General features: G+C 36.7%; 1 protein-coding gene across 7 annotated transcripts in view; it reads right to left on the bottom strand.

Moving 5' to 3' along the window:
• ATF6 (activating transcription factor 6) overlaps nt 1–17,002 on the bottom strand; it is a 200,976-nt gene that overhangs the window by 42,109 nt on the left and 141,865 nt on the right. For all 7 annotated transcript variants that reach the window (XM_070608318.1, XM_070608322.1, XM_070608324.1 and 4 more), the window contains exon 16: nt 5,583–5,667. In XM_070608318.1, coding sequence (XP_070464419.1) covers nt 5,583–5,667 — 85 coding nt within the window. The remainder of the gene's footprint in view (nt 1–5,582; nt 5,668–17,002) is intronic.

Genomic DNA, 17,002 nt, shown 5'->3' with positions numbered 1-17,002 from the left:
AGAAATGTCTGAGGCCGGCCCCACGGCCAAGTGGTTAAGTTCGCAAGCTCTGCTTCGGCAGCCCAGAGTTTTGCCAGTTTGGATCCTGGGTGCAAACATAGCCCCTCATCAGGCTATGCTGAGGGGGTGTCCCACATAGCACAACCAGAAGGACCTACAACTAGAATATACAACTATGTACTGGGGAGCTTTGGGGAAAAGAAGAAGGGAGAAAAAAAAGAAGATTGGCAACAGATGTTAGCTCAAGTGGTAATCTTTAAAAAAAAAAAAAAGAAATGTCCTCAAAACATCTCTGCTCTTTCAATAAACAGGTGCCCAAACTCTTTTGTGCCTACATAACTTATACTCTTCAGATTATAAATGATATATTTATAATACAGCCTGTCAAATTCATATGCCTAATAAGCCAAAGAAATTTCTCTGGATCTTGGAGAGTTCTATCGGTTGATTTTTGCATGTGTTTTCCTTTGTAGAACAATTGTTGAAAAGGAGGTTGATAATTTCAATTTACTTCTTACTGTGAATTCCAAATCTCAACTCATGTGGTAGAAAGATGACCCAGAACACATTTTAATTATTTTACATTTGAAAAGATTCAACTGTGCTTGCCAATTGTTTTTGATCATATAAAGAATTAAAATAGTTGAATCCTTCAAGTGACCACAAAGTAATGACCAAATAACATTTACTTTACTTATTCTGTCATTCAACAAACATGCGTCTATCAAATTCAAAAGACTGTATTACATTGTATTATACTGCTTTCAATGAATGTGCCTAACCTTATAGATAGGAATAAAGTGGTATAAAAATCTATCTTAAATTCTGGAGTCCCAAGTATTTTCAATATTTGCACATCTGTCTTTAATACTGAAATAACAATATAACAATTAACCAGAACATATTTTATACAATGAATTTAAATCCTGGCTCTCTGCTACGCAGGGTTGTCTAAGTGGTACAAATTACTTTCTTGAGCTTTAACGTCTTCATCTATAAAATGAAGATAATACTTAGCCGGCAGCTGAGCAATATATGAATTAACAGAGATGGAAGTGTCTCATCTTGCAATGTTTCCTAGGCCAGGCACTGTTCTAGGTGCTGGGGATATGGTTGTAAGTGGCAAACAAACAAACAAGCCTCCTGTCCTTACAGAGGAGGAGAAGCTGGCTCAGCTGACTGAGGAGGAGACACAAGAGGAAAACTAGACAAGTCACGGTATCACAAAAGCCTACAAAATAAAGTCTTTCAAAAAACGGGGAATGTACAAAATGTACTTGAAGGGACTGACGGCAAAGGGACACAAGGAAAGTTTCCGAAGTAATAAAAACATTTATATCATGAAATATTTATATCACGATCGACATGATGGTTTCAGAACTGTTTATATTTGTCAAAACTCATTAAATTACACACATAAAACTGGTGATTTTTATTGTATGTACATTATACCTCAATAAACCTAATTCCTAAAAAAATGTACTTGTCATTAAAGAAAATTTAGAGAAAAAGGCAGGGGAGCTGTTCTAGATGAAAGACTAATAAAGAGGTGTGACAAGTGGATGTAATGAATCATCTTTGACTGGATTCTGAATCCCTCCCCCTCAAAAAGCTATAAAGAATATTTTGGTGGTAAATGTAGAAATTCGAATATGGACTATATATTAAACTGTATCAACGTTAAACATTTCTTTTTTCAGTGTGGACATTTTATTGTGCTTATATAGGAGAATATTCCTTTTTTAGGAATGCATATTCAAATATTTAGGGATAAATTTTCAGAATGTCTGCAACCTACTCTCAAATAGTTCAGAAAAAACCATATGAGTGTAAATAGATAAACAGATAAAGATGAAGCAAATGTGGAAAAATGTTAACTATTGGTGAAGTCTAGGTAAATGGTCTCCAAATATTCACTGCATTTATCTTTTAACTTTTCTGTAGATTTGAAATTTTAAAAATAAAAATTGGAGGGCTGAAAAAAAGAGGGAATAGTCAACCATGTCAAATAGCGTTGAAAGGTCAGGTAAAACGAGGACAGAGACATGATCTTTGGCTTTGGCAAGATATTGGTCAGCAGTGACCCATTTGCAAGAGCATTTCAGTAGAGTGAGGGGCAAAAGCTAGATATGAATGGGCAGAGGAGAGAATGGAAGATAAGCAAAGAGGGGCAATGAGTACAAGTAACTCTTTCAAGAGTTTTGTTACAGAGGGTAGCAGAGAAACATGGAGTCAAGAGAGTCACGGAGGACATGGAGTCAAGAGAGTCTCCCTACACCAAGGATAACATTAAGACATTTTGTATGTTGATGAGAATGATCCAGTAGAGAAGAAACTGATCACGCAGGATAGAAAAGGTATAAATGCAGGAGCAAAGTCTTTGAAACTGTGAGAGGAGCTGGGATGCAGAGTCCAAAAGGAAGTAGTCCCCTTAGACGATGGTGCTGATGATGACAATGACAACAAACGACAAAGGTGATAGCAGTGTCTAACCTGAAAATAGCTGGCACTAATTAAAGCATTTTTACTCATTTAATTCTCACATCAACTCTAAGAGGAAAGTATTAGCAATATCTTCTTTTACAGATGAGGAAGCTGAGGTACAGAAAAGTTAATTATCTAATTCTAAAAAGTTAATACATATCTAATAAGTAGCAAGGTTGAGATTTAGAACCCAACAGAAGAGATTTTCCTTCAGTGCAACAAGAAGGCAGGCAGAGTTTGTGGGTGTAGATGCAGCTGGGCTCTTGGTAGTGGAAAGATGAGGTAGCTCTTGTATGATTACATCTATTTTCTCAATGTAGCATTTAGTGAGTTCACCAGCTAAGGGAGTGGGGAGAGGGGATGTTGGAGATTTGAGAAAAGGAGATGAGAAATTCTTGGTTCAGCGAGAAGGTAAGTGAATTTACTAGCAATGACTGGCAGTATTGAATGCCCCTTTAGAATTAATGGTCATAAATCTGAAGTGAATCTACTTGTCCTGACTAGATGATATTTTCTAGCAATTTTCAGCTGCTTGAAAGCAGGCATAAAGAGGACAGTTGGATTTAACTAGGGTGGGATTTTTTACAGACAAGTGGGACCTAAGAAAAAAGGAGCCAGGGAGTAAGCGGGGTTCGCAAGAGAGTGCTGATACTATGGGACATGGGATCTAGGCTAGGTAAGAAGTGGTGTATGGCCATTAAGGATGTGATGGATACAGAAAAAGAGGTAGGGTCAGAGGACCGGAGATTTGTGAGGTCAGAAAGTAGTTGGAGTGTGGGTAGTACGGTAAGAGAGTAAGTAAAAGTGGGATGCTTGAAGAGATTTCAAAGGGAGTGCCATTATTGATGATGATGAGGTCTAGAGTATGGCCGTGTGGATGGGAGGCAGGGGTGGTGCAGAACAGATGACTGGATCAAAAGAGGCCAGAGTGCTGGATGAATCTTCTAAGTGGACGCTGAAGTTATACAGAGATGACAGAAGCAGCGGTAGAGAGTCAACAGTGAAGGTGGGGTAGAAGAGCATAACAAAGAAGGGTACGAGGAGTAAAGTCTGATGTTATATACTTGCAAGATGTTAGGGAGACTGAAGGAGAGCTAATTTGGAAGCTGTAGTGGGGAGCAAGGATACTACCCACTCCACCTGCAGGCTCAGAGGTACATGAGGTGGGGAAGAGAAACAAGGCTCTAATTTGAGAAGTATCCTCAGCTAGAACAAGAAGGTGAAGGGACTGTTCAGAAAAGAGGCTGAGGATGTAGCACAGTATTTGACACATGGTATATACTCAATCCGTATTTCTTGAATTTAAATTTTAACTTTTCTAATAATTTACCATAGCATAAAAAGCAAAAAACCACAACTTATGTACAATGAAATCCAATTAAATTAAAAAGGAAATGATCCTCTAAGGATTATATTTTTTAAATCCTTGAAAGGTTCATTTTCAAAAATTAGTCCCTTGGCCAAGATAGAATCAAACAGCATCTTATTGTTTTTGGCTTAATATAAACGGATAGCTCACTGTTATAAAATAAAACCAGGCATCTTCTTACATAAGAATCCAGTACCAGAAACACAAAATTAAGTGAATTCTGCCTTGTTAAGACATAGACAATAGCCTTTCTGAACACAGCTGACCGGAAGTTAAATCTATTATCATTCAAGCAGAGAAAGCTAGGTATCTATGGAATAATAATAAATGATATTTCCTAAATATACTCTTTGGAGTGTAATATAGTACACTTTGGAATATACTGTCCTTCTTGAAGTAGGAGTTGATGGCTCAGTGAAAGCTTCAGAGGTACGCCTTTACTGAAGGAAGATAAGTTCTTCTCAGTGTTACAGTTTGGTTTTTTTTAATTTGTTCTAAATGTCTTTGTAAGACTAACATAATTCTTTTATGCTTTCACAACAAAAATAAAATACTGTATGTCTATAAAGTTGCCTCCTAAGCATTTCCAATAAGCTGCCTATATACAGCTCGTTGAAATTCTATAGTCCTCACGGTCTTAAAATGTAGAATGAATATGTAATACTTTTTCTCTAAGACTAAATTTTATTGGAATTTACCTAGAATTCCAGTGTTTTGTTTTACAATTGTATTTGGTGGTTTAATGATGATCACCAATGAGAATGTGGACTGGCTCAACTGCAGGTTAGTTCAAACGGCTTTTCATTTTCATTTTACTCATAAACTATGAAGTTTTTACTACTAGACAGAAGATTTACTGGTAATTCTATTATACTAGATAAATGGATTTGAAAAGGATGGCCAATCCTCCTAGTTTCATTAGAGCCTAATACGATATGTCAAAGAAAGCAATTAGAAAACAGCACACACTGAGCTCATTTACAACACACAGCTGGTATTGCAAGTAAGCTATTTCTCTTTTCTATGAAGAACCCAGCTGGAAGTAATCTCTCCTTGACTAAATTTCTTTAGTACTTTGTATATTCGCTATGGGACTTTTTCTTTGGATTACAGTGATTTCTGTGCTTATCTTATTTTTCCTTCTAGACTATAAGCAATGCCTTCACATCTTTGGATAGGCTCAAAGTATTATAGTATTATTTGTATTTTATTTAATACCCAGCACCAGTAGGAGAACAAAATGCAATAGTAATACTATCAATATCAAATTCATCAGTATGGGTAGATTCACTATTTATAAATATAAACAGGCTTCTGAAGTTTGGTCTGGGAATCATATCACCATTTACATAATACAACTGCTTTGAGTTCCAAAACCTAACTTACAAATTCACTCTCAGAACACAGCAGGGACTTCTTATACTGCATGTATAACCAGAAAGGCCCCAGACAAGTCTGTACAGCAGTCAATATGCTAACTTTTCCAATTTTGTAAATGAAAGAGAATGAATTTTTTTCTTTAAAAAATATAGTAATTTAAAAATAATATTTTGTGACAACAGAATATTATTCTCTATTATTCCTCTCACAACAGAGGAAAAATGTTTCAAAATTAGTGTATGCTCATATATCTAACCAACTGAATATTTTAAATGTCTTTTAGTTAATCCAGAGAATTTTGGTTAAACAAAGCAAATCATGTCATTCATAAACCAAAATTTCAACTTACCATTTATGTTTATTGCTGGTAATACAATTGACATCTTTGGTCGTGTGGTCTTGTTATGGGTGGTAGCTGGTAACAGCAGGTGATCCTAAGATTAACAAAGAACAATCTGTTATATACAGCAATTGGCTTAGTCCTGTAACAGACCAAATTCAGAGTTTCTGAGATGCCAACATTTTATTGGGATCAGAAAAAATTACAGTTTTATCTGAACTTGGCTTAGGGGCAATTAACTACAAATCAGCTTACAATTCATTCATTCATAATGCAATAAACATTTATGAGTGTCTGTCAGTGCCAGGTACTACGTAGTATTCTTGGAATACTCCTAGATTCTGATAACATATATGCTGCAGTGTACTACAAAGAGTATTGGTCAAGCAGTCAGAACAGAGAAATTCTCATCAGTTCTGCCGCTGAACAGCTATATGATCTGGGTCTGTTTCCAGGCCTGCAAAATGAGGGAGCTAGACTAGATAATGTCACAAGATACTGAAGTTATCTATCCAATGGAGTCATTTTCAAACTTTTTTTAAGAGGAAGAATGTTTTTTTTCCCAAAAACATTCTGATCCCAAGCTATCGATATAAAAGAGAGATTCTTATTGAAGCGGGGCCAGGGCCTGGAGCTTTGCCTGGTTAGTCTCCTCTTCTCCCTCTGAAGCAGCCACAGCATTAGACTGCTTTTTGTAAGTAACAGGTACATAGTAAAGAAGATGTATACTTCTTGCCCTTAAAAAGCATACAGTTTAGTGGAAGAGTTTTAAAAAATTATAAATGCATGTCTAGTACAATTATATAGTTCTTAGTATAATATTGCCAACCTTTGATGATCTAGAAGTGACCCAGGGCATCTGAGGTTTCTGGTTTCCAGCCACAAAAATACTAAAAGGAAGAATGAGCCAAGAGGAGTTTGGCTTCAAAAAAGGGGGAAGCACAAGCGTTGTGGAAAAGGTATGTACAGCTCTGGTATTCGAAAGATGATTATACATGACTTATGATTGTGATATTAACCACTGTTTTCAGGAACTCCCCTTCTGCCTAGCAAGCACAGGAATTGCCACGGTGAAAACAAAAAAAGGAAAAGATGCACATTAGTGTTTCTATTTAAGGGAGCATGGTTAAACTGAGATAAAGCTGAAGCTAACTCCTTTTGCATTCTTTTCTTGTCCCTTTGTTAGTTTGTTTCAAAATTCATTCAACAAACCTGCCAAATGAAAGGACTCATCAAAAGTAGGATCTGACACAGCGAAGAGTGACAAAAATTCCAACCAACTTAGTTCAAAATTAATATGATTATGAAATGTAATTATCAGCAAAGCGAAGAAAAAATCTAAACGTGAAGGACAAACTGAAATTGATGTACACGAACAGAACTGTTCACAAAATATTTCCAGTAACTGCCTGTGCTTTGTCTAATTCGAGGTAACATTTCTGTGAGAACTTGTTTTTTAAAAAGGGAAAAGATGATGAAGTTGTTCTGTTAGAATTCCAGCATTGCAGCACGGGAGTTTTTTTAAAAGTGCATTGTTAGACACAGAGATCACACATTTCCGAGAGTAAGATAACATATTATAACCAAGAAAAAACAAAATTTGCTGATCTTCATGCCATGAAAATTATAAATAGCTTAATTCCTATAATTAAAATATTGCTTCAGGGTCCCCAAAATTGAATGAGAAAACAAACCAACAAACTTGCAAGCCCCAAATTAAGGCTACTGTAAAAATAAACACAAAGATTCCATTGGTCATGGGTTAAGGTCAGGCTCAGACTTAAAACTGAGTTCCTGCTAAGATCTAGTTGCCATATAAACGTTGTTTTTAAACATGACTTTCTAAACATTGTTTCCTACTTTCTCGCTTCATTAAATTTTAAACAAGGTAATTATTTTTGCAGCAGAAAGCCAAAACACATTATTATTTATGAAAAAGAAGAATCACATCTTGAATGCATAAAAATTATTAGAGTTAGCCTGCCCTACCTGTAATTATTAAAGGTTTGCAAACTAGGGGGGAAACCTATAATTTAAAGTGCTCGTTTACCAAGAGGCCTAAAGATCAGAACTGCAGGGAATGAAAGCCAGTATACTACAAATTCTAATAATGCTTACCTTACATTAAAAAATAATTTATACACACGCTTGTGACAGTGTATGTAGTTGCTTCATTGAACACTAACTTGTACTTCTTCAAATTAAATGTTCCTTGGCACAACAATGAATCTTAAATCATTTTTTTCTCTCCAACTGTATTCATCTCACTCCTTGTTTAGTACATCAATTCTACTAGTGACATCTTCAGAAACAAAGGAGCTCTATTTACTCAACCAACAAATATTTACTGACTTCTTAGCATTCACTAAAAAAATTTACTGAGCATAGTCACCTCCTATGTGTTTAGCTCTGTGCTGTAAGAGAATATTTTCTTTTAAAGAATATAAATTCAGGCTTTTATTTTGTTGTAGCAGAAACAGCCGTTTGTGCCCAATATCTGCTCTCCCTTCTATAATATTAGAATGGAAATAGAACTTTCCATATTGAGTTGGGCACAAAGCAACCCAGAATAAAGACTACATTCCCTAGTCTCCTTTGTAACCAAATGAGGCTGTATATTCAAGTTCTGGTCAACGGGCTGTAAGGAGAAATGGTGCATGCAGTTTCTTTAAGGTGGTGATGATGGAAGGCAATCCTCTTCCTCCTGTTCTCCTTCTTGCTAGCTAGAATGCAGCTATGACTGCTAGAGCTGGAGTAGCCATCTTGGACCATGAGATGGAAGCTGCAATCTGAGGATTACGGGGCAAAAGATGAAGCCAGAGATTTGATAATCAAGGAGCTACCATAAGATCTCTGGAATTTACACATGAGAGAAATAAAATTCTAATTTGTCTAAGCCACTATTATTTTGGATTTTCTGTCCCTCATAGCTAAACCTAAACCTAATTCCTAGTTATAATATAAATTAGTGAAACAGTGCTAAAGCAATTTGGTTAAGCAGAATCTCAATAAGGGTTAAAGTAATCAGAGACAGCTGTACTCTTTCTTAACAGCATAAAAAACCCCATGTTTATTATTTAGCTTTCTTGATATACTTTCCCCCTGCATTTTACTTATTTATTAAAGAACTTGTAGAGGAAATTCAATCCTGGAAAAGGAGAGGTACAATTTGATGAATTTGAATGAAATTCTTTCGTTCCTATTAAGTTAGTTAAAATAATTCAAATGCAACAAAAGTAAAGCTACTTAAAAAGAAAAAAGAAAAGTAGAAAAAGGGTGCTGCTACAGAGATAAATATATTTGGCACTGTCATTCAAAACATTGTCACTAATTTTAAGATATCTTCAAATGGACTCCTTAAAAGCCTTTATAGGACTGAGATACCATGGGATATCTTCAGGGAGGAAACTATATGGACAAATACTATAATCAATGCTTTGTTAATCTTATTCCCAGAAGAGGTTAGAGAAACACTGGTGGGAAAACACCAAAACATTTCACTGTGAGAATAAAGCAACAGTTTTCCAATGTTGTGCAATAGCATGCATGAGAAAAGATGCCATTTTCATGCAGTTCTCCCAACTCCCTCTTCCAAGCACTTTTTCAGAAAAAGACAAAATAGTAGTGTATAACACAGAATCCAAAGTTATCTGTTTTTAAGAGAGCTAAAGCAACGGAGACAAACTTATTAAAAGAACGGGACTACAATTTGCTCAGATAAAGGTTATGATGATAATTCACAATAAAATTAAGGTCCGACTAAATGTTGTGAAATGTTGATTCCACAAATTTGGGCAGAGCAGTAACTAATCTCAACTTAAACTGATGTACTAGATTAAACAACCCTTTCAACTCCTCCTCTAAAACTTATGCCCAGAGTACACTGAAGCTTCATGACTAGTAGTTAGCAAACTACTTTTGCTAATTGTATTTGTTAGCGTAATTGTGTAATTTAGTAAAATATTAAAGTGATAAAATACAGTGTGAAAAGAAAGAGAGCAAGATTTAATAAAAGTGAATAGGTTAAAATTTCTCTCATTGCAAGACAACCATAAAAGACTGCGGAAAAAATCATAACAGTCTGCACTCAGATCGCTTAACAAATACCTTTAAAGTTCTTATTCTAATTTGAAGTAACTGGTCACTGATACTGGAAGTTATGGTTGATGTATTGTGAGTACAGTTTCTGCAGGAAAAGCAACATGGAACTCTACTGGATCTGGACTCAAAGAAAAGGTACTGGCCTTACACCAAGGTTTGGCAAATGAATTCACATTTATATAATTAAATGAAATAAAGATACATTTAATTTTAATGATGCCCTGCTTTAAGCAATTTTATTAACAGATCATCCACTAGTTTCTGTTGTACTAGGTAAGATAGCTTCTCCTGTATTAAGAAACTGACTCAGGTTAGAGCCTTTATCTTTGATAGAAAGGAATGTATTTAATATCTAATGATGTCCCTTCGGGGTGAGGGAAACACAGTCTGCAAAAGGCTGCACTTGTGACACCCAGCAGCTTTCAGCTGGATCAACATGTACCTCTACTAGTCAAAAATATTTGCATATCAGGCCTTTGCGTATTAACAACAATGGCTTGTTAACATTTTATATTTGGTCCATACCCACTGGAGTCCAGAGACGGGGTTGGTTTTCCAATATAGAAAACTTTTAAAACCAGATCAAAAATAAAAATAGCATCTATCCTCAGGCTTTGTATTAAATTTTCTCTAACCAATGTTCCTATCCTTGAGAGCTTTTTCCTACCATCACTCTACCTCATTTACCTTACCAAGTATCTTTCAAGCTGCCAAACAAACTGGAGAACATATCAAACCATAAAAATAAGAGGGCCAAAGCAGCAATTACAAGTAGGCCTTTCAAAGTTATTTATTTAAATTTATAACATTCTGAACTAAAAAAACTAATGTTTTCTTCCCCAGTAGTTATACTAATTGTTGACCACAAACCAAATAGTGTCCATTCATGAGAGCAATTAAAAAGCAAAGGCAATTAGGGAATTTGAAATCATTAAAATACACACACACACAGTGACATATCCTGAAAATAAATATTGCAAAAAAAAAAAATAGAGGTAGTAAAATTAAGTAGAATGTAATCATTTACAAAGTCTATTAAAATGTCTATGATGTAGGCCTCCCCATCATAGTAAAAACATAAGCAAAGTACATTACTCATCCCCAAACTAGAAATAGTTAATTTAAATAGGTAATATGAATGCAGTATTTGTGCCACTAATGTATGCAATAAAACCACAGACCAATAAAAGGAAATGTAAAGCTTGCATCTGCACCGTTAGTATGCATGTCAGCCAGAGGAAGAATAAATCAAAACTATTAGTGCACAACAGATGGCCCAAGAATGAGCCAAGGTTTACATTTTGACAAGAGGAAAATTTTGACACTTAATTCAAACCTGATAATGCAGGCAAGATCACCAGAGGAAAAGTTAGCCTGAAATCCTCATAAGTGCAAACTCAAGTTTTGCTTTAAGATATGGTTCTCATATCAAACTCTGCACGAAGCCCCCAAACCTGCCCCACAGACCTTGACCTCCCCTTTTATTCAGACAAAAATGTGTAAGGTTGAACCACACAAAATTGTCATTTTTGTGGGTCAAATATCAGTCATTTCATAAGGTTCAACCTAACAGTTACATATGCCTCTTTTTTTAAAAAACCTGGCTTAATTTTGAGTTTCTTGGTCAAAATGGTTTCTCGTAAAAACTTTCCCAAGGATAAGACAGCAGCTTCCACATCATTCTTCTCTCTTGATGAGAGTTTCAGGGAAAGTGTTTCTAAACCAGGTCAGGATTGTTTTCCCTAAAGAAGCCTCTTCAACAAAATGTTGGTTCCATGCCTTGGATAGGTAGAGGGCCAGGAAGTCTTTGACCCTGTACTTCATTCAATAACTTGAGCTAATCAAAGTCCAAAACTGTGTCAGATAAAATACACAGCTTTTTCAAAGGCTGGACAGTGTGTGATTCAGGGAAATAAATTAGGACTCCTGAAACTTGTTATCAATCATCATTTGTAGAGTGCCAACAGTGGCAATTCAAAAACTGTCTTATTAAGGAAAAGGATCAAACACTGAATGCATAAAGAGTTTAACCATAGAAGAGTTTGTCAGACATAACGTTTACAAGATGTTTCATTTTAGAAACTCACTTTGCTCAAGACTACTAGTAGGAAGTGAATTTCTTGAACATTAAATTGCATCTTACAGATATGCTACCAAAGTCTGAGGCTACAGCAAATCGAGTCAACAAGCTTTCTGAGAGAAGAGATTATTAGGAAACACTTCACGGAAAAATCTGCATACAGATATATAAGAGAATTATTTTACTTTTTGTTGGAAAAAATGGGTAAAATGTTGGGTTGAGACAAAAAATTTTTTAAAGTTCTAGGCAGAGGTTATAGGAAGTGGGTAAACTCGTGCAGGAGTAGTCTCAAATGCCGTGAGTGTGTGAGCAACACAGCAGGGTGGGGAGGGAACACAGGGACATATTATTCTAGTTGACTCTTTCATATCAGTGATTTTACAACTTTCTCCAGGTTGAGAAAAAGGGGGTTCTACTTAGTTTAGATTTCTAAAGTTCTCTCTCCCTGCATGATTCTCAGTGTCTGGATACTCTCCCAGTCTTAACTGAAGATCTTGATCCTTTTCTTTCCAATTTTGATCTTGGTTTCACACAAAGAAAGAGGGAGGACAGTGAAATATCCCTGAAGTCCATTTTAGGAAAGGTTGATCTTGACAAAGCAAATTAAGTGGGGGAAAAAAAGTATGTCCCTTAAGTTTCTTTTAAGGCCCTTAAAATTTTAACCACAATCTGCAATAATCTGATTTATCTACCTTAGTGGACAAATTTTCTCTTGGAATCTTGAGTTAGCAAAATAGCCAAACTGAACACTAGTTCACATTGGAAGCCGAGCTTTATTGCCAGCTGCAATCCTCGTGAAGGATGGAGGTATGATACTTCATAGACCTTTTCTATAGTCCAGACCTGTTCCATAATCCAGAAGAGTTCTCTCTTCACACCACAGAATGTACTTTCCAGAACCTAGTACAGTTATCTTCATTCTCATCATAAATGGAACAGCAAGTTCTCAGTTTCCATTCAGTTTTAAAGTGAATTTTTGAGAGATAATGTATTTGTGGAAAATGAATGAAAATTCTGTTTTCATTGTTGGGTTAAATATTTCTCTAGAAAGAATTTTAACTGAATTTTAGGTAGTAATGGCTTAAAGGGCAAACTAAGGTATAAAAACATTAATTCTAAATTCTGTAATAATTAGGTACCCTTCAGAAAATATTTAATCCTATGGTCAAAGGAAGCCAGGATCAGGAGTGAACACGGTGACAGCAGTATGTCCTTCTAAAGGAGACATTCCTAACAAAGGATACATATCAGAATCACCTGCAGGACTTTATAATGTGAATACCCAGGGTCACCACCCCCTTAAAAAAATTCTGATACAGTAAGTCTGAGGTGGGCCAAAATTTTGCTTTTTTAACAAGTACTCTTGGTAATTCTGATGCAGACAGTTCCAGAATGCTGCTTTCACAAGCACTGGCCAGCATGACATAGACAGAGATCAGGAGCATGGACTCTGGAGCCAGACTGCCTGGGTTTGAATTCTGCCTCTACCACCTAATTTCTAGCTGTAGGATGCAGGGCAAGTTCGTTCATCTCTCAGTGCCCTTGTTTTCTCATTAGTGAAACAGGGACAGTAACAATACCTACTGCATGGACTGTTTATAATGATGAAACAAGTTAATACCTTACAGCACTTGGAATAGGGACCTGCATGTAGAAAGCACCATTACAAGCGTTTGATAATTTTTTTGAGAAAAGGAACAAAAAATTTGAAGTCAGAGAAGTCTTTGAGGAAATGTAACACGTAGGATGAGCAGGGATGCTGACACTGTTATCTAGGTTTATTCCTTTCCACCTCATAGTTGAGAGCCACTGTTCCACTGCTGAACAGAAACTGGCACTCACGACTGATCTCAACTCCTGAGCCTAGAAATGAAAGCTCTTTATAATTTAGTCCCTACTCATCTGGCCTTTTTCTATCGTGATCTCTTGCTATTCCTTTTCACAAACACTAGTGTTAATCGTCATAGGTATTCCCTATGAATTCAACGAAGAAAAGAGGACACCCTCATATTTCACGTCTTTTAATTTAAAAGATGACGGGGGAAAATAATTGAAGCGCAAGTATTCAAAGCTTCTACTCTATCTCTGTGCTTTTTCTAAGGATTTTTTTTAAGTGCTGCTGGATTGTGTGTGTGGTACGGGCGAGGTTATAGGTGGAAAGGAGAGTTGGAAGAAGCTAAATTAGTTTAAATTTTAAAAGGTGTGAGTTATCAGCAGGGAAAAAAGGTCTGGAAGTTATAAAGGTGGAAAAGAGATGGGTAAAGAGGACTAGCCTGAGCTGCAGCCTCTGTGAGAGAGATTGGAGAGAGAGGAACAGTGACTATGGTGTGTGCACAGAGTGGGGGCAAGACAGACATTTTGCCATCTGTTGTTTGATTTAATATTCCCTTTGCTGTATCTTCAAGAGACTTCATTAAAGGCCTACACTACTTATCAAGTTTTTGAGGTTTTGCATTTGTATTTCTTTTGGATGCGTCACCGTGCCAAAATCAGTCTCAAGAAAGGGCAAGCAAAAAAGTCCAGTTTTATTTGAATTATACAGATCAAGGGACTTGTCCTCTGCAAAGACTTGGAAATGGTCTTCTGGCAGAGAAGCACCTTTAAAAACCAAATTAAATCCTAAGACCAAAAAAAAAAAAGTTTTCACAGGCCTAGTTATTTGTAGAATCTGGGCAGCCGCTATCTGTAGAACACACGTCTTTCTCTGCTGCTCTCCGCTGCCATGTCTCCTCCGCCTCCTAAGCCCTGGCCTGGCCCAGCCTTGGGCATCTGCCGTGGCCCGAGGCAGTTTTTCCCCAGCCTTAACCCAGTTTCCCCTTCTGCCTGTATTTGTCTCCTTCTCCCTCTGAAGGGTCACAGCTACTCCTAATATTCACCCAGGTCTGGCTGAGACCAATCTCACCCCTAAAACTATGCTCCTCCCGCTGGTTCAGGAGTGTTGCCTCCATTGCTTCTGTGGTTTGACCAGGTTGCCATCCTGAATCCCAATGTAGGTTACAGGGGCCCAGAGAGGATCTGGGGAGAGGGGAGGACATTTAAGAGCCTATAAAGCAGGGGACATGAAAGCCAAGTTTTTAATTTGATACTTTTGATATTTAAGGTTGGTAAGGCAAGCCATCAATTATATTCCTAAGTTAACTAAATAATTTTCATTTTGGTCATGTGAATTTTAAATTAGTTTCACTAAATCTTTAAGATTTTGTACTTAGTTTTTATAGTACTAGCTGCTGGTTTTGGCTATCCAGCATGTGAATATCTTGCCTGTTGTCAGTATCACCATTGAGTGGCTTTTTGTGAGGGAAATACCTCCAACTACAGAAGCCTGAAGAGGGGAGACATAATTTCTCTCCCAGCTCTCTGGCAACTAGGGCACAGACATGGGACCTAAACTTGGCCAATCAGATACTCCCTTAAAATTCAAAGACTTGGGCGTTAGTGAATAAAGACTCAGAGAAGTTGAGATTATTCATAGCAGAGGTGGGAGCGTGCCACTGGCAGCAGTGCCAGCAGCTGTGGCATTGTCCAGTGGTGTGTTGTCCTGAACCAACTTCTTGAGCTGAGACAATGGCTGTGTTCTTTGCTGTGTGGCCTCCTTTGGTTCCCACGAGTGTTCTGAGCTGAATTCTCCAATATTCCATGGAGTCTGTGAACTAACAAATAGCCTTCCAATACATTTCCTTTCTGTTTAACATAAGCAATTTCTGCTTTAGCTTAAGTTTATAGTAGGTTTCTGTTGTTTACAACCAAGAACCATTACAGGCCCAGTATTGGAATTTCATTTCTGACATATTTGATATTGCTTGGTTAATGTCTGACCTAACATTTTCTAAAAACATTAATTTTAATTAGATTAATCATGATTTATTTTACGTACATAAAATACAATAGATTGAGACATAAATCAATGGACCCCCTTATCTCCCGTTTGATCCCCAAAGTAATGAAGACTGACTCTATTTTACCACTATGCTACTGAAACTGTCCTCAAAATATTGTATTCTAACTGGTAAACCCACTTGCTTTCCTCCGGTCCTCACTTACCTTCTCTCTGAAGCATTTAAAACTTTGAACTTTCCCTCCTCAAATTCTTAGTTCTCATTTCCCTCCAACTTCTTTTTTTCTTTGCTGCCTTCTCTTCCACCCACAACTCACACTAAATGTTAGTGTTTCTTAGAGGAAAATCTTTTTTCAATCCATATCCTTTCTTGGCATTCTCATCTAGTCCCATGACTTGAAATATATGTCTAGCTCAAACCTCTCAAACCTTAATTCAAGACCCATATTTACAACTGCTTACTAGACCATCTCCACTGGAATATTCTATAGGTCTTTAAACTACAATTTCTCTTTCCCCTGGATTTCCTATTTTAATTAACTTCATCAAATTCTATTTACCCAAAGAGAAACCTACAATGATCTTGGACTCTTCCATTGTTCTTACCCCCAACACTAAATATGTCCTTTCTCATTCCCAAGCCTAAGTCCACATTAACTCCTCTCATCTACCTCTACTCACTCCTTGGCAATCTCAGTTAGTCTCAGGGTTTTAAACATTATCTAAACATTGATGACTCCCAAATTTATATTTCCAGCCCATCTCACTCCCTTGGCCTTGATTCCTATATCTAACTGCCTACTCAAAATATCCCCTTGGACATCTCCAAGTTAAGATATCTAAAGCAAGCCCCTGATATACCTCTCAAATGTGCTTCTCCCATTGTGTTTCCCATCTCAATGGCAATGCCATTTTTCTCAGATACTCAGACCAAAGGTCTTGTAGTATTCTTCTCATGTTCCATACCAATCCACCAGTTAAACCTATCGATTCTACCTTCCAAACATATTCAGAATCTAACCATCAGTCCAAGTCATCGTTATCTATTATTTTATAATTACAATAGCCTCTTAAATTGTCTGCCCATGTCTGATCTTTCCTACTTGAAGTCTATTCTCATTACAGCAACCAGAATCATCCTGTTAAAATACACATCAAAATGCTCCAATGCCTTCCAATCACAGAGTGAAATTAAAATAACCCTAACAGCATTTAAGACTATGTATGTTCTGACCCACCTACTTACTTCTCTGACATCATCTTCTATAGTTATTTCTCTTATTTATTCTGTTCCAGCTGCAGCAAGTGCTTTTCTTGTTCCTCACATATATTGAGCATGTTCCTCTTTCATGCCCTTTGCACTTGCTGTTCACTCTGGAATATCCTTTTCTCAAATATGTGCATGGCACACAC

Source organism: Equus przewalskii, unplaced genomic scaffold, assembly GCF_037783145.1.
Source record: "Equus przewalskii isolate Varuska unplaced genomic scaffold, EquPr2 ChrUn-6, whole genome shotgun sequence".
NCBI lineage: Eukaryota > Metazoa > Chordata > Mammalia > Perissodactyla > Equidae > Equus > Equus przewalskii.
This window is presented reverse-complemented; position numbering and strand designations above follow the sequence as displayed.